Source organism: Pelophylax lessonae, assembly GCF_965119305.1.
Source record: "Pelophylax lessonae genome assembly, chromosome: 10".
NCBI lineage: Eukaryota > Metazoa > Chordata > Amphibia > Anura > Ranidae > Pelophylax > Pelophylax lessonae.
The window spans coordinates 5,752,238-5,773,915 of record NC_138777.1 but is presented as its reverse complement, the minus strand read 5'-3'; the positions used below and the strand labels follow the sequence as shown (position 1 = coordinate 5,773,915).

At 44.5% G+C, this 21,678-nt stretch overlaps 1 protein-coding gene across 3 annotated transcripts in view; it reads right to left on the bottom strand.

Moving 5' to 3' along the window:
- The window catches only part of ZNF143 (zinc finger protein 143), a 61,355-nt gene that overhangs the window by 21,192 nt on the left and 18,485 nt on the right, over positions 1 to 21,678 (bottom strand). For all 3 annotated transcript variants that reach the window (XM_082270748.1, XM_082270750.1, XM_082270749.1), the window contains exons 4-10: positions 20,990 to 21,067; positions 16,642 to 16,719; positions 9,565 to 9,761; positions 9,407 to 9,481; positions 6,535 to 6,654; positions 4,905 to 4,980; positions 4,152 to 4,277 (exon numbers count right to left, since the gene is read on the bottom strand). In XM_082270748.1, the coding sequence (XP_082126874.1) occupies positions 4,152 to 4,277; positions 4,905 to 4,980; positions 6,535 to 6,654; positions 9,407 to 9,481; positions 9,565 to 9,761; positions 16,642 to 16,719; positions 20,990 to 21,067 (750 nt within the window). The remainder of the gene's footprint in view (positions 1 to 4,151; positions 4,278 to 4,904; positions 4,981 to 6,534; positions 6,655 to 9,406; positions 9,482 to 9,564; positions 9,762 to 16,641; positions 16,720 to 20,989; positions 21,068 to 21,678) is intronic.

The window sequence follows — 21,678 nt, the reverse complement described above, 5'->3', positions numbered from 1 at the left end:
CACAGCATATACACACTAGTACTCTCAAGTAATGTAATGAGGCTCCAATTCTGCAGCCATAATCAGCAAACATAAAACATGGACTACCAGAGAGCAGGCAGGTCACATATATATATATATATATATATATATATATATATATATATATATATATATATATATATATATGTATATACAGTGGGTACGGAAAGTATTCAGACCCCCTTACATTTTTCACTCTTTGTTATATTGCAGCCATTTGCTAAAATCATTTAAGTTGATTCTTCTTCCTCATGAATGTACACATAGCACCCCATACTGACAGAAAAACACAGAATTGTTGACATTGTTGCAGATTTATTAAAAAAGAAAAACTGAAATATCACATGGTCCTAAGTATTCAGACCCTTTGCTCAGTATTTAGTAGAAGCCCCCTTTTGATCTAATACAGCCAGGAGTCTTTTTGGGAAAGATGCAACAAGTCTTTCACACCTGGATTTGGGGATCCTCTGCCATTCCTCCTTGCAGATCCTCTCCAGTTCTGTCAGGTTGGATGGTAAACGTTGGTGGACAGCCATTTTTAGGTCTCTCCAGAGATGCTCAATTGGGTTTAAGTCAGGGCTCTGGCTGGGCCATTCAAGAACAGTCACGGAGTTGTTGTGAAGCCAATCCTTCGTTATTTTAGCGGTGTGCTTAGGGTCATTGTCTTGTTGGAAGGTAAACCTTCGGCCCAGTCTGAGGTCCAGAGCACTCTGGAGAAGGTTTTTGTCCAGGATATCCCTGTACTTGGCTGCATTCATCTTTCTCTCGATTGCAACCAGTCGTCCTGTCCCTGCAGCTGAAAAACACCCCCACAGCATGATGCTGCCACCACCATGCTTCACTGTTGGGACTGTATTGGACAGGTGATGAGCAGTGCCTGGTTTTCTCCACACATACCGCTTAGAATTAAGGCCAAAAAGTTCTATTTTGGTCTCATCAGACCAGAGAATCTTATTTCTCACCATCTTGGAGTCCTTCAGGTGTTTTTTTAGCAAACTCCATGCGAGCTTTCATGTGTCTTACACTGAGGAGAGGCTTCAGTCGGGCCACTCTGCCATAAAGCCCCGACTGGTGGAGGGCTGCAGTGATGGTTGACTTTCTACAACTTTCTCCCATCTCCTGACTGCATCTCTGCATCTCAGCCACAGTGATCTTTGGGTTCTTCTTTACCTCTCTCACCAAGGCTCTTCTCCCCCGATAGCTCAGTTTGGCCGGACGGCCAGCTCTAGGAAGGGTTCTGGTCGTCCCAAACGTCTTCCATTTGAGGATTATGGAGGCCACTCTGCTCTTAGGAACCTTAAGTGCAGCAGAAATCTTTTTGTAACCTTGGCCAGATCTGTGCCTTGCCACAATTCTGTCTCTGAGCTCTTCAGGCAGTTCCTTTGACCTCATGATTCTCATTTGCTCTGACATGCATTGTGATCTGGAAGGTCTTATATAGACAGGTGTGTGGCTTTCCTAATCAAGTCCAATCAGTATAATCAAACACAGCTGGACTCAAATGAAGGTGTAGAACCATCTCAAGGATGATCAGAAGAAATGGAAAGCACCTGAGTTAAATATATGAGTGTCACAGCAAAGGGTCTGAATACTTAGGACCATGTGATATTTCAGTTTTTCTTTTTTAATAAATCTGCAACAATGTCAACAATTCTGTGTTTTTCTGTCAGTATGGGGTGCTATGTGTACATTCATGAGGAAGAAGAATGAACTTAAATGATTTTAGCAAATGGCTGCAATATAACAAAGAGTGAAAAATTTAAGGGGGTCTGAATACTTTCCGTACCCACTGTATATATATATATATACTGTATTTTCTGGCGTATAAGACTACTTTTGAACCTCAAAAAAATCGCCCAAAAATGGGGGGTCGTCTTATACGCCGAGTATATCATCTCCAAGGTAACCTAAGTATAAGTATTACTGGTATATGAAAATTAGGGGGGTCGTCTTATACGCCCAGTCGTCTTATACGCCGGAAAATACGGTATATATAGGCTTTATAGCAGGTAAAATGATGATTTTTTTTACAAGTAAGAGAAGAGTGCCATAGTAGGCCTGGGCTGGAAGTGGTTAAAAAAAAAAACCTACTATATTATATAATAAAATACTGAATATATTTATGGAAATATTTACTATAATATATATATGTGTATATATACATATTATATATATATATATATATATATATATATATGTGTGTGTGTAAAAATATAAATATATTATATATATATATATATATATATATATATATATATATATATATTTAATATAAATATATTTACACAAACACAGTATATATACCCATATACACACACAGTTATGTCTTGGGATTTATAGTGCTTTTCCTCAGAGAAAAAAAAAAAAAGGATGTTATAAAATGCTCTGGCCGCCACTCAGCAGTTTATTTTTGGGTTTGTTTAAAGGCATTCCAGCTCCTGCGATGGGCACCTCACATATAATACCATGAGAACTCACACATACTAGGACAGGATAGGTGTGTGTTAATAGCAGTCGCAGCCAATGACAATCCTCGCTGTCTATTCAAAATATGCTTCTGCTGCGGTCTTGTGTTGCAGACTCCGGGACGGGGGGGAACGCGATGTTCTGCACAGAGGCTGCAGGCGCCGTGCCCAGAACACAGAGGCCTCTCCACCCGTCTGTTAGGAGGAGTTATATAACTATTACATAAACTGCGTTACTGAGGAAACCGGATCCACCCAGAGAACACAAAGATATGAATGAGCTGCGGCGGGATCGGGACAATTCACTAATAACGGCAAGAATGACCTAGAATAGGAAGCCGGCGCGGCCTCTCCCACATTCCTCCAGAAAAACGTATAAATTACAGTCATGTCTTATAATACCGACACGAAGAGTTATTTTACAGTCATTAACCCCCTCAATACCAGACACTTTCACCCCCCTCCTGCCCAGGCCAATTTTCAGCTTTCTCACACTTTGAATGACAATCGCACGGTCATGCTACACTGTATCCATATGACATTTTTATCTTTTTTTTTTTTTTCACACAAATAGAGATTTCTTTTGGTGGTAATTGATCACCACTGGGGTTTTTATTTTTTTTACTGAATAAACAAAAAATTTCATATGCATACCAAGGTTGTAATGACCAGCTTTTTTTTTTTTTTTTGCGATTCAGTACTGCATTATTTTAACTGACAATTGCGCGGTCCTGCGACACTGTACCCAAATATAATTAACCACTTGACGACCAGCCGCCGCAGATGTACTGTGGCAGGCTGGCTCTCCCAGGCGAAGTCCCGCACATGTACGGCACTCGCCTGGGAGGAGCTAGGGGGCGCGCTCCCACCCCCGCTCATCAGCGGGTAAGCCAGTGCGGGTGTCAGGCGGCTCTGATGGCCGCCTAACACCGGCGATCTCTCTCCGCTGACAGAGAAGGACGGACGGCTGAGGTAAACACAGCCGTCCATCCTTCTCCCTGGGATCATCACAGAGACCATTCGATCCTGCTCACATGTTTCTATGATCATTTCATAAGCTCCTCCCCCCCACAGTTAGAATCACTCCCCTAGGCTCACATTTAACCCCTTGATCACCAACAGGGTTGTGTTGGCTTGTGAAATGATCACAGAGACCTGTAATCCTATATAGAAGGATCACAGGAGCTCTGTGATCATTCCAGAGAGAATGATGGTCTGCTGTGTTTACAACATCTGACCGTCCTCTCTCAGCGGGGAACGATCGCGGGTGTCAGGCACCTGCCCCGTGCATTGGAGTCCCCACTGCCAAGTGGGGACGGGAGCGTGCCGTCGGCGGCGCGCTCGCCCCCTAGCTGCAGGTGCGCGACCACGTGCAGGAGGGCCAGCCTTCCGCAGTATAACTGTGGTGGGCGGTCCTTAAGTGGTTAAAGGCATGCACCATGAGACAGATAACACCATCATAAGATAATCATATTATCATAATATAAATAATATGTCTCATGGTGCATGCCTTTAAAGTCCATTATGTGTTCTTCACATCCGTCATTCTATTTTGTGTATGCCAGGATTATGGCACGCTCTTGTTAGCTCTTGTTTGTTTTTTTGTATTACAGTAGTGAACACAGATTGAGGTTAAGATATTATAAGTGGCCCCATGTTGGTTACCTGTGTGCGTTCGGATGTGTTTCTGGAGGTCTCCTGACGTTTTGAATGATTTGGTGCAATTTTCCTCTGTACATCTGTAAGGCTTCTCTCCTGTGTGAGTGCGTACGTGGCTTTTCAATCCGTAACCTAAGGAACAGGACATGACGACAGACGCTGAATGACGGCACCGGCAGACAGAAGGCGATAACAGGTGAAGTGCAGACATATAATTATGGCTAAATTTACAAAGATTAACCACTCACCAATGAGGTCAGCATAAAACTTTATTGTTCCAGATGTGCACGCTAGAAGCCCCTCCTGGGACCTCCCAACTCTGACACGGTACAGTCTGAATCTCTATAACTAAAGTGGTCTCTAGACTAATACGCATCTGAGGGGGGGGGTCCCAGGCGGGGCTTCCAATGTGTAAATGCCGGTATCATTAGTGTGTGGCTGGTCCTTGTGATTCAGCTTTCTATGGGGAGAGTGGGCAAGCTCCGTCTGCCTGTGCCTGCTCTAATTGAATACCAACATGCTTGTGAGCAGAGATCCTTTCAGTCTTTCTACTGGAGACAACACTATTTTAAGCAGATGCGGGACAGTGAGAGCATGCATAGTAAAGAACACAGTGTTTGAAATAATAATTATCCGTATATTTTAAAGTTACCAATCACATTAAGGCCAGTACTGGAAAAAAAGACAGTTGGAGAATGATCTGGAAAGCAGCACCAGCCACTGTTAAGAAAAAAAAGTGCGCAAATACATCCACAATACCTGTTGCAAATGCTTTTCCACATCCGCCATGTTCACACTGATAAGGCCGGTCCCCCGTATGTGATCGTTCATGGACCTGCAAGAACATTCAGCTTAGCGCTGTAATTGACTCTACAAAGGTGTAATAATATAACAAGTCACAGAAATACAGATGGAGTGCGGCGTCCCAGGGTGAACAGGAAGAGAGTTCAGGGTTACAGGGTGTACAGGAGGAGAGTGTGGGGTCGCAGGGTGGACAGGAGGAGAGTTTGAGGTCGCAGGGTGTACATGAGGAGAGTGCGGGGTCGCAGGGTATACATGAGGAGAGTGCAGGGTCGCAGGGTGAACATGGAGAGTGCGGGGTCGCAGGGTATACATGAGGAGAGTGCCGGGTAGCAGGGTATACATGAGGAGAGTGCGGGGTCGCAGGGTGTACACAAGGAGAGGGCGGGGTCGCAGGGTGTACATGAGGAGAGTGCCTGGTAGCAGGGTATACATAAGGAGAGTGCGGGGTAGCAGGGTGTACATGAGGAGAGTGCGGGTCGCATGGTATACAGGAGGAGAGTGCAGGCTAGCAGGGTGTACATGAGGAGAGTGCGGGTCGCATGGTATACAGGAGGAGAGTGCGGGGTAGCAGGGTGTACATGAGGAGAGTGCGGGTCGCATGGTATACAGGAGGAGAGTGCGGGGTAGCAGGGTGTACATGAGGAGAGTGTGGGGTCGCAGGGTATACAGGAGGAGAGTGCGGGGTAGCAGGGTGTACATGAGGAGAGTGCGGGTCGCAGGGTATACATGAGGAGAGTGCAGGGTAGCAGGGTGTACATGAGGAGAGTGCAGGTCGCATGGTATACAGGAGGAGAGTGCAGGGTAGCAGGGTGTACATGAGGAGAGTGCGGGTCGCATGGTATACAGGAGGAGAGTGCGGGTAGCAGGGTGTATATGAGAGTGCGGGTCGCAGGGTATACAGGAGGAGAGTGCGGGGTAGCAGGGTGTACATGAGGAGAGTGCGGGTCGCAGGTTATACAGGAGGAGAGTACGGGTCGCAGGTTATACAGGAGGAGAGTACGGGGGTCACAGGATGTACAAGAGAAGAAGGCCGGAGTTTTGTTACCACAAAAAATAATGTATTTTGAGAAACCACAGAGAGCTTTTGGTATGAGGATATGAAGTTCTTGCCACAGTTTGAGAATGTATGGCTGCCCCCTTGTGGCAGAGCTGGGGTAATGAACTTTAAAAAAGGTTGACCTTCATACAGTTTTAGGCCTTTTTCAAATGTGTTTGCACTCCTGCTGCAGCAGTTTAGGATGTAGGTACATTTGTGCTCCCTTTTTCCATTATTCCCATTATTCAGATGTATAAAAATGCATAACTATTGTGTTTCTATGCATTTCTGGGGATATAAAACCTATTTAAAAACTGCAGTATATACAACTACAGTGTAGTATTGCTTATCTGACCAGTGTCCGGTCAGATAGATCTGTGCTGGTGGAAACTACAATTAACCGCATAGGTGTGCGCAGGCCCTTAGGTGAGCGTTGGTGATTGCAGCACCGTGAAGATTACAATTAACCGCTCCTATAATTGAGCAAATTACACCACAAAATGTAGTCATTAAAATCTGGGGCCCTAACAGGCGAGGATCAGGCGTTACCTTAAGATGATGTGCCGTGGTGTATAGTTTGCCGCAACCATCGAAGTCGCAGCGAAAGGCCTTCTCGTTTGTCTGCGGAGGTTTTGCCGTTACTCGAGGCTGGTGACCTTGTAATACAATCTGCCGGACAGAAAACAAGAATGACAATCTGAAGTAAAGGTCTGATTGTGACAACTGTTCAGGATCATTCTCCTAATAGGTTTTATCCCCCCCAGACCTTTCACCATTTCTGTTACCCGTCCCTGGACTCGTTCTATCTTATCAATATATCTTATTGTAAGTGAGATCTCCAGAACTGGACACAGTATTCTAATGAGGTATCCTAAAGATCTATATAGAGGAATGGGGTCCTCCTTCCTCCTGCCGGTGACCCCTCTAGTGATATGAAGATCTATATATCCTTCCTTCCTCTTGCTGACATTGTCAGGCATGCATGCAAGCACGTGGGGGCCATACAAACTACTGAGGACCATTTGGAGTTGCTGCAAGCCTGCTGCATCATTTTTTCACTTTGATTTTTGGGGTGTCTTTTAATTCAGCCCTCTGTAGGGTGATAATTTTCAATTCCATCAAACGGTGTAGCATCCTTTCCTTCATAACACATTACCCAGTCCATACCAGTATAGATCCTAACACATTACCCAGTCCATACCAGTATAGATCCTAAGACATTACCCAGTCCATACCAGTATAGATCCTAACACATTACCCAGTCCATACCAGTATAGATCCTAACACATTACCCAGTCCATACCAGTATAGATCCTAACACATTACCCAGTCCATATCATTATAGATCCTAACACATTACCCAGTCCATACCAGTATGGATCCTAACACATTACCCAGTCCATACCAGTATAGATCCCATCACATTACCCAGACCATACCAGTATAGATCCTAACACATTATCTAGTCCATACCAGTATAGATCCTCACACATTACCCAGTCCATACCAGTATAGATCCTAACACATTACCCAGTCCATACCAGTATAGATCCTACCACATTGCCCAGTCCATACCAGTATAGATCCTAATACATTACCCTGTCCATACCAGTATAGATCCTACCACATTGCCCAGTCCATACCAGTATAGATCCTAATACATTACCCTGTCCATACCAGTATAGATCCTAACACATTACCCAGTCATACCAGTATAGATCCTAACACATTACCCAGTCCATACCAGTATAGATCCTAACACATTACCCAGTCCATATCATTATAGATCCTAACACATTACCCAGTCCATACCAGTATGGATCCTAACACATTACCCAGTCCATACCAGTATAGATCCTTACACATTACCCAGTCCATACCAGTATAGATCCTAACACATTACCCAGTCCATACCAGTATAGATCCTAACACATTACCCAGACCATACCAGTATAGATCCTAACACATTATCTAGTCCATACCAGTATAGATCCTCACACATTACCCAGTCCATACCAGTATAGATCCTAACACATTACCCAGTCCATACCAGTATAGATCCTACCACATTGCCCAGTCCATACCAGTATAGATCCTAATACATTACCCTGTCCATACCAGTATAGATCCTAACACATTACCCAGTCATACCAGTATAGATCCTAACACATTACCCAGTCCATACCAGTATAGATCCTAACACATTACCCAGTCCATACCAGTATAGATCCTAACACATTACCCAGTCCATACCAGTATAGATCCTAACACATTGCCCAGTCCATACCAGTATAGATCCTAATACATTACCCTGTATAGATCCTAACACATTACCCAGTCATACCAGTATAGATCCTAACACATGACCCAGTCCATACCAGTATAGATCCTAACACATTACCCAGTCCATACCAGTATAGATCCTAACATATTACTCAGTCCATACCAGTATAGATCCTAACACATTACCCAGTCCATACCAGTATAAGTCCTAACACATTACCCAGTCCATACCAGTATAGATCCTAACACATTACCCAGTCCATACCAGTATAGATCCTAACACATTACCCAGTCCATACCAGTATAGATCCTAACACATTACCCAGTCCATACCAGTATAGATCCTAACACATTGCCCAGTCCATACCAGTATAGATCCTAATACATTACCCTGTCCATACCAGTATAGATCCTAACACATTACCCAGTCCATACCAGTATAGATCCTAACACATTACCCAGCCCATACCAGTATAGATCCTAACACATTACCCAGTCCATACCAGTATAGATCATAACACATTACCCAGTCCATACCAGTATAGATCCTACCACATTGCCCAGTCCATACCAGTATAGATCCTACCACATTGCCCAGCCCATACCAGTATAGATCCTAATTCATTACCCTGCCCATACCAGTATAGATCCTAACACATTACCCAGTCATACCAGTATAGATCCTAACACATGACCCAGTCCATACCAGTATAGATCCTAACACATTACCCAGTCCATACCAGTATAGATCCTAACATATTACTCAGTCCATACCAGTATAGATCCTAACACATTACCCAGTCCATACCAGTATAAGTCCTAACACATTATCCAGTCCATACCAGTATAGATCCTAACACATTACCCAGTCCATACCAGTATAGAGCCTAACACATTACCCAGTCCATACCAGTATAGATCCTAACACATTACCCAGTCCATACCAGTATAGAGCCTAACACATTACCCAGTCCATACCAGTATAGAGCCTAACATATTACCCAATCCATACCAGTATAGATCTCCAGTATGATATTTTTCCCCATTCAGATCTGATGTGTAATACTTTGTAGCAGTGTATGTTGGGGAATGAGGACAAAGTAACTGAAAACACTCAGGAGTTTCCCATTAAACAAACCTGCATTTTCTTCTCTGTCTCAGACTCGGTGATTAAGGTGTTGCTGCCCACATTCTCTCCACCTTCGATCGACACCTGAAACAAATCCAACATTCTGTAACACTGCCCTGAGTATGATCCACATTTAACAGCCAAACCGATTAAAATCAAAGCTTTACCTTGGCGGCGTACTGTTCCAAAGCAGTAATTGTGTCCGGGTCGATGGTGGCTTCTCCCGTGTGTAGACCCGCCACCGTGCCGTCTGCCTGGATAGCCAGGATGGTGTCGGGCTGCGGGACCTGCACCGTATGATGGATGTACGCCGTTGTGCCATCTTCGAGCTGCACGGCCTGTACAGAGCTCTGGTCATAGGAGTCTGCCAGAACGGAACACAGAGACCGCCATGTTTCTCTACAGGAAGAGTTCCAGCAAACCTTTCAACATTACGTATGAAGGAAAATGTCAGATCTACTTATAAAATGGGGCTTTGTTATAAATATCAGGAAGAACGGTGACCTTTTATTTCAAAAGGTATATTGAGAACTTTGTCTATAACCACTTGACCACCGGAAGATTTTCCCCCCCTTCCTGATTTTCCCCCCTTCCTGGCCATTGTTGCTATACAGCACTGCGTTACTTTAACTGACAATTGCATGGTCGTGCGACGCTGTACTGAAATAAAATTGATGTGATGTAGAGTTTTATTTTAGTGGTATATGATCCCCTATGCGGGTTTTTATTTTTTGCACTATAAACAAAAAAAAAGACGGACAGACAATTTTTAACAGCTTAAGGACCGCCTGGCCCCTGCGCGAACCGACGTCGGTCTCGCGCCTGATGTTAGGGGGTGAGCGCGCCCCGGCGGCAGGGCGCTCCCGCCGCCCACTCCGCTGCGGAGATGCCAAAGCACGGGGCCGGCGGCCGCGATTGCCGCCGGCCACCCGCGATCGCTCCCAGCTGAGAGAGAAGGACGGTCGGATGTTGTAAACACAGCTGACCGTTCTTCTCCCTGGAATGATCACAGATCCTTCTATATAGGATCACAGGTCTCTATGGTCATTTCAAAAGCCCTTCTCCACACAGTTAGAATCACTCTCCTAGGCTCACATTTAAGCCCTTGATCACCCACAGGGTTAACCCCTTCCCTGCCGATGTCATTATTACAGTGACAGTGCATATTTTTAACACTGATTACTGTAGTAATGTCACTGGTACCCCCAAAAGTGTCAAAAATGTCAGTTAGGGGTCCGATCTGTCCACCGCAATGTTGCAGTCCCTCTAAAAATCGCAGATCGCCGCCATTATTAGTAAAAAAAAATGACATAAATCTTTCCCCTAGCTTGTAGAGGCGATAACTTTTGAACAAACCAATCAAAATACGTTTATTGCGATATTTTTTTACCAAAAAATATGTAGCAGAAAACAAATTGGATATAGATTTACACACATATATATATATATATATATATATATATATATATATACACACATACAGTCAGGTCCATAAATATTGGGACATGGACACAATTCTAATATTTTTGGCTCTATACACCACCACAATGGATTTGAAATGAAACAAACAAGATGTGCTTTACCTGCAGACTTTCAGCTTTAATGTGAGGGTATTTACATCCAAATCAGGTGAACGGTGTAGAAATTACAACAGTTTGTATATGTGCCTCCCACTTTTTAAGGGACCAAAAGTAATGGGACAGATTAACAATCATAAATCAAACTTTCACTTTTTAATACTTGGTTGCAAATCCTTTGCAGTCAATTACAGCCTGAAGTGTGGAACGCATAGACATCACCAGACGCTGGGTTTCATCCCTGGTGATGCTCTGCCAGGCCTCTACTGCAACTGTCTTCAGTTCCTGCTTGTTCTTGGGGCATTTTTGTCTTCAGCAAGTGAAATGCATACTCAGTTGGATTCAGGTCAGGTGATTGGCTTGGCCATTGCATAAAATTCCACTTCTTTCCCTTAAAAAACTCTTTGGTTGCTTTCGCAGTATGCTTCGGGTCATTGTCCATCTGCACTGTGAAGCGCCGTCCAATGAGTTCTGAAGCATTTGGCTGGATATGAGCAGATAATATTCCCCGAAACACTTCAGAATTCATCCTGCTGCTTTTGTCAGCAGTCACATCATCAATAAATACAAGAGAACCAGTTCCATTGGCAGCCATACATGCCCACGCCATGACACTACCACCACCATGCTTCACTGATGAGGTGGAATGCTTTGGATCATGAGCAGTTCCATTCCTTCTCCATACTCTTCTCTTCCCATCACTCTGCTACAAGTTGATCTTGGTCTCATCTGTCCATAGGATGTTGTTCCAGAACTGTGAAGGCTTTTTTAGATGTTGTTTGGCAAACTCTAATCTGACCTTCCTGTTTTTGAGGCTCACCAATGGTTTACATCTTGTGGTGAACCCTCTGTATTCACTCTGGTGAAGTCTTCTCTTGATTGTTGACTTTGACACACATACACCTACCTCCTGGAGAGTGATCTTGATCTGGCACACATACACCTACCTCCTGGAAAGCGTTCTTGATCTGGCCAACTGTTGTGAAGGGTGTTTTCTTCACCAGGGAAAGAATTCTTCGGTCATCCACCACAGTTGTTTTCCATGGTCTTCCGGGTCTTTTGGTGTTGCTGAGCTCACCGGTGAGTTCTTTCTTTTTAAGGATGTTCCAAACAGTTGATTTGACCACACCTAATGTTTTTGCTATCTCTCTGATGGGTTTGTTTTGTTTTTTCAGCCTAATGATGGCTTGCTTCACTGATAGTGACAGCTCTTTGGATCTCATATTGAGAGTTGACAGCAACAGATTCCAAATGCAAATAGCACACTTGAAATTAACTCTGGACCTTTTATCTGCTCCTTGTAAATGGGATAATGAGGGAATAACACACACCTGGCCATGGAACAGCTGAGCAGCCAATTGTCCCATTACTTTTGGTCCCTTAAAAAGTGTGAGGCACATATACAAACTGTTGTAATTCCTACACCGTTCTCCTGATTTGGATGTAAATACCCTCAAATTAAAGCTGAAAGTCTGCAGGTAAAGAACACCTTGTTTGTTTCATTTTAAATCCATTGTGGTGGTGTATAGAGCCAAAAAGATTAGAATTGTGTTCATGTCCCAATATTTATGGACCTGACTGTGTGTATATATATATATATTTTTTTTTTATACTTACTATAAAACATATCCAATAAAAAAATGTAAAAATCAAAAGTCTTCATCAATTTAGACCATTATGTATTCTGCTAGATATTTTTGGTAATAAAAAAAATCCCAATAAGCGTGTATTGATTGGTTTGCCCAAAAGTTATCTCGTCTACAAACTATGGCATATATTTATGGAATTTTATTCTTTTCTACTAGTAATGGCGGCGATTAGTGATTTATAGCGGGACTGCGATATTGTGGCAGAAAAATTGGACACTGACACTAATACAGTGATGAGTGCAAAAAAAGTTCACTATTACTCTACTGACACTGGCTGGGAAGGGGTTAACATTGGGGGAGATCAAAGGGTTAACTGTGTGCCTAGCTGGTGTGGGGGAGGTGCTTTTACTAGAGGAAGACATGGATCCATGTCCCTGCTTTGCAGAAACAAGGCCCATGCCTTCCTTGCTATGTAAATAAGACAGATCACCGTTTTGCCTGTGTCAAGGATGATCAGCGGGTGCCGGCAGACATCTGATCTGCAGGACCCACCGATTATCGCCTGCTGTGTAAGATTTTTGTAAGATCTTTGCGAAAAAATTTTTTCTCTGAAGTCCATTGACAGACGCAGCCTCAGCTTAATGAGCTGTGTGGGTTATGCTGCCACCTGCAGGAGTAGTCTAGGCAGTACGTTAGTACTAGATTTTTACATATACGCGCCCACAGGGCTGTCCCTCCAGACATAACCCTCACAGACACAGCCCAGCACATCAATTTAGTTGCAAGCAGTGAAGACAAAAAAAAACGTCCCCAATCAGATTGGCGGGTGCTGCATCTGTCAATGGACTTCAGAGAAAAAGATTTTACAGTAAGATCTAACAAAAAATCTTATTTTCCCTATCGTCCATTGACAGATGCAGCCTCATCTTCATGAACTGTGTGGGTTATGCTACCACCTGCAGGAGTAGTCTAGGCAGCACGTTAGTACAACATTTTTACATATACACGCTCACTGTGCTGTCCCTCCAATCATCAGTTTAGTTGCAAGCAGTGAAGACAAAAAAAAAAGCCCCCAATCAGAGGGGCGGTGCTGCGTCTGTCAATGGACTTCAGAGAAAAAGATTTCACAGTAAGATCTTACAAAAAATCTTATTTTCCCTATCGTCCATTGACAGATGCAGCCTCATCTTCATGAACTGTGTGGGTTATGCTACCACCTGCAGGAGTAGTCTAGGCAGTACGTTAGTACAACATTTTTACATATACACGCCCACAGGGCTGTCCCTCCAGACATAACCCTCACAGACACAGCCCAGCACATCAGTTTAGTTGCAAGCAGTGAAGACAAAGAAACCATCCCCAATCAGAGGGGCGGGTGCTGCGTCTGTCAATTGACTTCAGAGAAAAATATTTTACGGTAAGACCTTACAAAAATCTTATTTTCTCTTTCGTCCATTGACAGACGCAGCCTCATCTTCATGAGCTGAGTGGGACATCCCAAAGCAGTATAGGCATGAGGGGTGGGAAAAAACGCAACCAGACAGTAACGTCAACTCCAAAGGCTAAACCTAGCCAAGTGGGTAACATGGAGCTCAACCAAAACAACATGAGCTCACCTATGTAAAAGACCCCTAAGAGAATAAGAAAAAACATTCTCTCATGAATCAGCAGTCTGCAAAACCTTGAGGCATCCGAAGAAGCCAACAAATCCACCTTGTAAAATTTGGTAAAGGTGTGCTGCCTTACAAACCTGTACAACCGAGGCCTGATGGCGAAAAGCCCAAAAGGCACTCTTTAGGCAGAAACACTGATGTGCTGGGCTGTGTCTGTGAGGGTTATGTCTGGAGGGACAGCCCTGTATATGTAAAAATGTTGTACTAACGTACTGCCTAGATTACTCCTGCAGGTGGCAGCAGAACCCACATAGCTCATGAAGATGAGGCTGCGTCAGTCAATGGACCATAGACAAATTAAGTTTTATCTTTTTGTTGTAGATAAGTAATGTATGGTCTGTTCAGCCCTGAAGAAGCATGCGGCGAAACGCATTGGCGTTGAAGACCTGCACTACATATTAGGACCTACTGTATCAATTGTTATTCCACAATAGGAATTATTTTAGATGTATTGGTTATTAGTCTGTCTTTATGTAAAATGTTTTTTTCCTTTTTTTGATACAATATATCACCTACATCTTCTCCATCCCACCCCAGCCCCAGCTATACTTACCTCTGTGGGTGATGAGCGGTCAGTTCCCATGCAGTCAGTGTAGCAGTCCCGGGATTTGAAATCCTCGCTCTTCTCCCTCTACATTCTGCAGGGCTTGCAGGATGGATTAAAGGGATTCTGATTGGTCAGTGCCAGTGCAGAGAATTGCTCTGCTCCGTCCTGGAAGTTATGCAGAAAGGAGGAGAAGAGCGAGGATTTCAAATCCCCAGACCGCTACACTGACTGCATGGGCACCGACAGCTCATCACCCACAGAGGTAAGTACAGCTGGGACCTGGGGAGGGTGTAGGGTGTTTTGCAAGGGCGAGCAAACCTATTAGCTGTACTACACAGAAGTCTACGTCAGCCACATATCTGTGACACCGCAGGGCGTTGTATTGGTTTGATCTTAGAAGACCTCTTCATTTTGCAGATCGATCAGCTTTATTATTGAGGACCAGAATAAGCTGCTGTATCGAACGACTTCAATACCGGGCACTGTCACCCCCTTCCTGCCCAGACCAATTTTCAACTTTTAGCGCTGTTGCAAATTGAATGACAATTGCACCGTCATGCAACGCTGTACCTAAACCAAATTGATGTAATTTTTTTCCCCAAAAAAAGAGCTTTCTTTTGGTGGAATTTGATCACTGCAAGGTTTTTTCTTTTTTGCTAAACAAATAAAAAAAAAACGAAAAGTTTAAAAAAAAAAGTTTTTTTTTGTTTATGTTATAAAATTTTGTAAATAAATACATTTTTTCCTGCACTGATGAGGCCGCACTCACAGGCACTATTGAGGAGGCACTGATGGGGTGGCACTAGTATGCAGCACTGATAGGCAGCATTGATGGGCACCGATCTGTGGAACTGATAGGTAGCACTGATATGCAGCATTGATATGCAGCATTGGTGGGCACTGATAGGTGGAATTTATGGGCAGCACTGATGAGGAGGGCACTAGCAGGCTCCCTGAGCACTGATTGGTATCCCTGGTGGCCATGGTGGGCATCCCTGGTGGCCCTGATGGGCACTGATAGGTGGAATTGATGGGCACTGATAGGCGGCACTGGTAGATGGCAATGATGCGCACTGGTGGGTGGCACTGATAGATGGCAATGATGGGCAGCACTGATGAGGAAGGCACTAGCACGCTCCCTGAGCTCTGATTGGTATCCCTGGTGGCCATGGGTGGGGATCCTTGGTGGTCATGGGTGGGGATCCCTGGTGGTCATGGGTGGGCATCCCTGGTGGTCATGGGTGGGCAATTCCTGGTGGCTCTAGTGGCATCCCCCAAGGGTCTGCACTGGTAATCAATGCTCTGATTACCAGCACAGACCCCCCCCCCTGTCAGGAGAGCCACCGATCGGCTCTCCTCTACTCGTACCTGTCAAGCGCGAGCTGAGGATAGTCAATCAACGGCACTTCCTATTTACTATGTGACCAGCTGTGATTGAACACAGCTGGTCACATGGTAAAGAGCCTATGTCATAGGCTCTTTACCGGGATCGGAGATGGGGTGTGTCAGAGTGACACACCGCACAATCGGTTGCCGCTCTGCGCTCCCCCCGGGGGCGCAAAGAGCGGTCTATCCTGCTGGAAGTCATATGACGGCCAGTCAGGATAGTGCAACCACTTTGCCGCTGTCATTTTGCTATATGACGGGCGGCAAGTTGTTAAGGTAAGGGTCACTACTGTCCAAATTAACTGCCATTACTATCTGGACAGGTTATTGCACCCAGACTGGGTGGTGGGCTATTATATCCTTCAGACTAACATAGGGAGGGCACTGGTACCAACTGTACCAAGCACCCTACAGCAATGCTGCAAGCTGACTAACATTCTGCCCAGCCTGCAGTGTAATGAAATCCGGGTACCTTTGGTAGAGTGATGGATGTAAGCGGTGGTTCCGTCTTCCAGCTGCACAGCCTGCCCATCCTCCAGACGAAGACTGTCTAAGAGGAAAATGTAAAACAAGATCAGAAACTTAACTCAAGTCTAAATCAGTTGCAAGGGAGTTTGTTTCATTCGATCCTCCCGCACACAAGGACATCAAGTATACCGTAACGTGCCCACAGGTGTGAAGATAGCAGAAGTGGAGGGCTGCAATGTTTTTGCCTTCCTCTAGATCAGGGATATGCAAACTGTGGCCCGCCAGCTGTTGCAGAACTACAAGTCCCATGAGACATAGCAAGACTCTGACAGCCACGAGCATGACACCCAGAGGCAGAGGCATGATGGGACTTGTAGTTCTGCAACAGCTGGCGGGCCACAGTTTGCATATCCCTGCAGTCTAGATCAACTGTGGGTATAGGATTGTATCTATGGAGGGTTCCTTTTTTTTTTAAATGTTGGTTGAACTGGGTGGACTTGTGTCTTTTTTCAACCAGATTAGCTGTGTAACTAGTTTTTACACAGATTAGTCAGTATAGGTGTTAGGGGGACATTTTTAAGACTAATTGGGTTTAGGCTGGAATCCTACTTTAAAGGTTTACTAAACCCAGGAGCCTGTGTTCACTATATCTGATCTCCCCAGAACTCTGCATTCACTATATCTGATCACCCCAGGAGCCTTCATTCGCTATATCTGATCTCCCCAGGACCCTGCATTCACTATATCTGATCACCCCAGGAGCCTTCATTCGCTATATCTGATCTCCCCAGGAGCCTTCATTCGCTATATCCGATCTCCCAAGGACTCTGCATTCACTATATCTGGTCTCCCCAGGACTCTGCATTCACTATATCTGCTCTCCCCAGGACTCTGCAGTCACTAGATCTGGTCTCCCCAGGACTCTGCAGTCACTAGATCTGGTCTCCCCAGGACTCTGCAGTCACTAGATCTGGTCTCCCCAGGACTCTGCAGTCACTAGATCTGGTCTCCCCAGGACTCTGCAGTCACTAGATCTGGTCTCCCCAGGACTCTGCAGTCACTAGATCTGATCTCCCCAGGACTCAGCATTCACTAGATCAGCTCTCCCCAGGACTCTGCATTCACTATATCAGCTCTCCCCAGGAGCCTTCATTCACTATATCTGATCTCCCCAGGACCCTGCATTCACTATATCTGATCTCCCCAGGAGCCTTCATTCACTATATCTGATCTCCCCAGGAGCCTTCATTCACTATATCTGATCTCCCCAGGAGCCTTCATTCGCTATATCCGATCTCCCAAGGATTCTGCATTCACTTTATCTGAACTCCCCAGAACTCTGCATTCACTATATCTGATCACCCCAGGAGCCTTCATTCGCTATATCCGATCTCCCAAGGAGCCTTCATTCGCTATATCCGATCTCCCAAGGACTCTGCATTCACTATATCTGGTCTCCCCAGGACTCTGCATTCACTAGATCTGGTCTCCCCAGGACTCTGCATTCACTAGATCTGGTCTCCCCAGGACTCTGCAGTCACTAGATCTGGTCTCCCCAGGACTCTGCAGTCACTAGATCTGGTCTCCCCAGGACTCTGCAGTCACTAGATCTGGTCTCCCCAGGACTCTGCAGTCACTAGATCTGGTCTCCCCAGGACTCTGCAGTCACTAGATCTGGTCTCCCCAGGACTCTGCAGTCACTAGATCTGGTCTCCCCAGGACTCTGCAGTCACTAGATCTGATCTCCCCAGGACTCAGCATTCACTATATCAGCTCTCCCCAGGAGCCTTCATTCACTATATCTGATCTCCCCAGGACCCTGCATTCACTATATCTGATCTCCCCAGGAGCCTTCATTCACTATATCTGATCTCCCCAGGAGCCTTCATTCACTATATCTGATCTCCCCAGGAGCCTTCATTCACTATATCTGATCTCCCCAGGAGCCTTCATTCGCTATATCTGATCTCCCCAGGAGCCTTCATTCGCTATATCCGATCTCCCAAGGATTCTGCATTCACTTTATCTGAACTCCCCAGAACTCTGCATCCACTATATCTGATCTCCCCAGGAGCCTTCATTCACTATATCTGATCCCCCCCAGGAGCCTTCATTCACTATATCTGATCTCCCCAGGAGCCTTCATTCACTATATCTGATCCCCCCAGGAGCCTTCATTCACTATATCTGATCCCCCCAGGAGCCTTCATTCACTATATCTGATCTCCCCAGGAGCCTTCATTCACTATATCTGATCTCCCCAGGAGCCTTCATTCACTATATCTGATCCCCCCGGGAGCCTTCATTCACTATATCTGATCTCCCCAGGACTCTGCATTCACTATATCTGATCTCCCCAGGAGCCTTCATTCACTATATCTGATCCCCCCAGGAGCCTTCATTCACTATATCCGATCTCCCAAGGACTCTGCATTCACTTTATCTGAACTCCCCAGGACTCTGCATTCACTATATCTGATCCCCCCAGGACTCTGCATTCACTATATCTGATCCTCCCAGGACTCTGCATTCACTATATCTGATCCTCCCAGGACTCTGCATTCACTATATCTGATCCCCCCAGGACTCTGCAACATCTCCAAGATACGGCCCTTCCTAACCAACTACACCACAAAGCTGGTCATCTCTCGTCTCCATTACTGCAACTCCCTTCTCTTTGGCTTACCTTTAAATAGACTATATCCCCTCTTCAATCCATCATGAACGCTGTTGCCAGGCTAATCCACCTTACAAACCGCTCTGTGTCTGCTACCCCTCTTTGCCAATCCCCCCATTGGCTGCCACTCAAATTCAAGATACTAACCATAACTTACAAAGCTATCCATAACTCTGCCACCAGCTACATCACTAACCTGATCTCAAAATAGCAACCAAATCGTTCTCTTCGTTCCTCCCAGGACCTCCTGCTCTCTAGCTTCCTTGTAACCACTTCCCATGCTCACCTCCAGGACTTCTCCAGAGCCTCTCCCATCCTCTGGAATGCTCTACCCCAATCTGTCCGACTATCTCCTACTTTGTCTACTTTCAGACGGTCCCTGAAAACACATCTCTTCAGAGAAACCTATCTGGAAACCACCTAACAACTCTTTTATTTTCTCCATCAGCCCATCCCTCACAGTTTTTACCACTTGTATATCTTGACCCTCCCTCTTAGATTGTAAGCTCCAATGAGCAGGGCCCTCTGATTTCTCCTGTATTAAAGTGTATTGTATTTGTACTGCCTACCCTCAAGTTGTAAATCGCTGCGTAAACTTTCGGCGCTATATAATTCCTAAATAACAATATTAGGTGGGTGGTCATAATGTTTTGGCTGATCGGTATATATGCACTGGAATTGCATGTATTTATTGTTTGTCACTTTGTGGTGACATTATTTTTTATACGTCATTTACTTTGGAGTTTATTTATTTTTCATACGTCATTTACTTTGAGTTTATTTATTATATATTACACAGGAAAGAATAGCATGGGCAGTACAATTACAGTAATCCCCCGCTCCATCGCGGTTCAGTTTTTGCAGTCCCGGTAATTCGCGTTTTTTTTTTGTAATGTTATTTTACTATATAAATCATTAAAAATTGAATATTTTTGTGTTTTCCATAGCTCTTGCTATGTCTCTCAGTATCTTTTATGTGTTTAAATGAGTTTCTATTGTTTTAAAAGTGTGTTTAAAGACCTTAAAATGCTTTTACACGTACAGTGACAGTAAAAAAAACATGCCTACAATGCATTTTAATAGGGTTTTTCTATTTCGCGGAATTTCACTTTTCGCGGCTGGGTCCGGAACGTAACCCCCGCAATGGAGGGGGGTTTACTGTATAAAATTATTTTTATAACAAGCATGCTTTACTGCATATACAGTAAAGTTCATATTCCCATCGCACACCTTCCTGGATATTGGCACATACGTGGTGGGTGCTGAAGCGGTCACCAGCTGGACACTGGATCTATCACAGGTACATACATATTCGCCAGCACACCATGGATCTTGCAAAAGCAGTCCAAAAACTTTTTATTGCAGGTAGGATCACATCAAAAACAGTGCAACGTTTCGGAGTAACGCAGGACCCCTTCGTCATGGTTCTGCATGACTCCGAAACGTTGCACTGTTTTTAATGTGATCCTACCTGCAATAAAAAGTTTTTGGATTGCTTTTGCAAGATCCATGGTGTGCTGGCGAATATGTATGTTACTGCATATACAGACTGATTTTATTGTTGTTGGTTCAGTAACACTTTAACCACAAATAATAGAATCAATATTTCCCAAAAAAAAGAAATGATAAAAGATTCCAACTTTCTACACACAAGTTCTCATGTGGTGACACTTACCACTTTTGGGGACGTGGTGGACATAGGCGGCAGAGCCGTCCTCCAGCTGGATGACCTGTCCTTCCATTAGTTTCCCATCTGCAGACAGAAGACAGAAGAGCTGTGGTTACTTCAATGTACTGCTTCACAGATGCTGAAAATGTGTTTTAACATTTGAGGGCTCCTCTGAAGGGCACTTTTCATAGGGCATTTGACAGGCGGCAAGGCAATGTATTGCCACCTCAACTGCTGATTTAACCCCATTAATGCTGCACTACTATCGCATGCATTGCCGGCCAAAGCAACACGCTGTTTAACCACTTAAGCCCCGGAAGATTTTACCCCCTTCCTGACCAGGGCCTATTTTGAGATTCGGCACTGCGTGACTTTAACGGACAATTGCGCGGTAGTGCGACGCTGTACCCAAATGAATTTGACGTCCTTTTTTTCCCACAAACAGAGCTTTCTTTTGGTGGTATTTGATCCCCTGTGCGATTTTTTGATCATGCGCTATAAACAAAAAAAGAGCGTAAATTTTGAAAAAAATAACAATATTTTTCACATTTTTTAAATGAAATTCCCAAAAACAAAAAGGTAAAAATCAAAATTTTTTAACTTTTTGTTTTATGCTACATATGTTTGGTAAAAGAAAAAAAAAAAAAAGCGTATTTTGATAGGTTTGCGCAAAAGTTATCGCGTTCACTAACAAA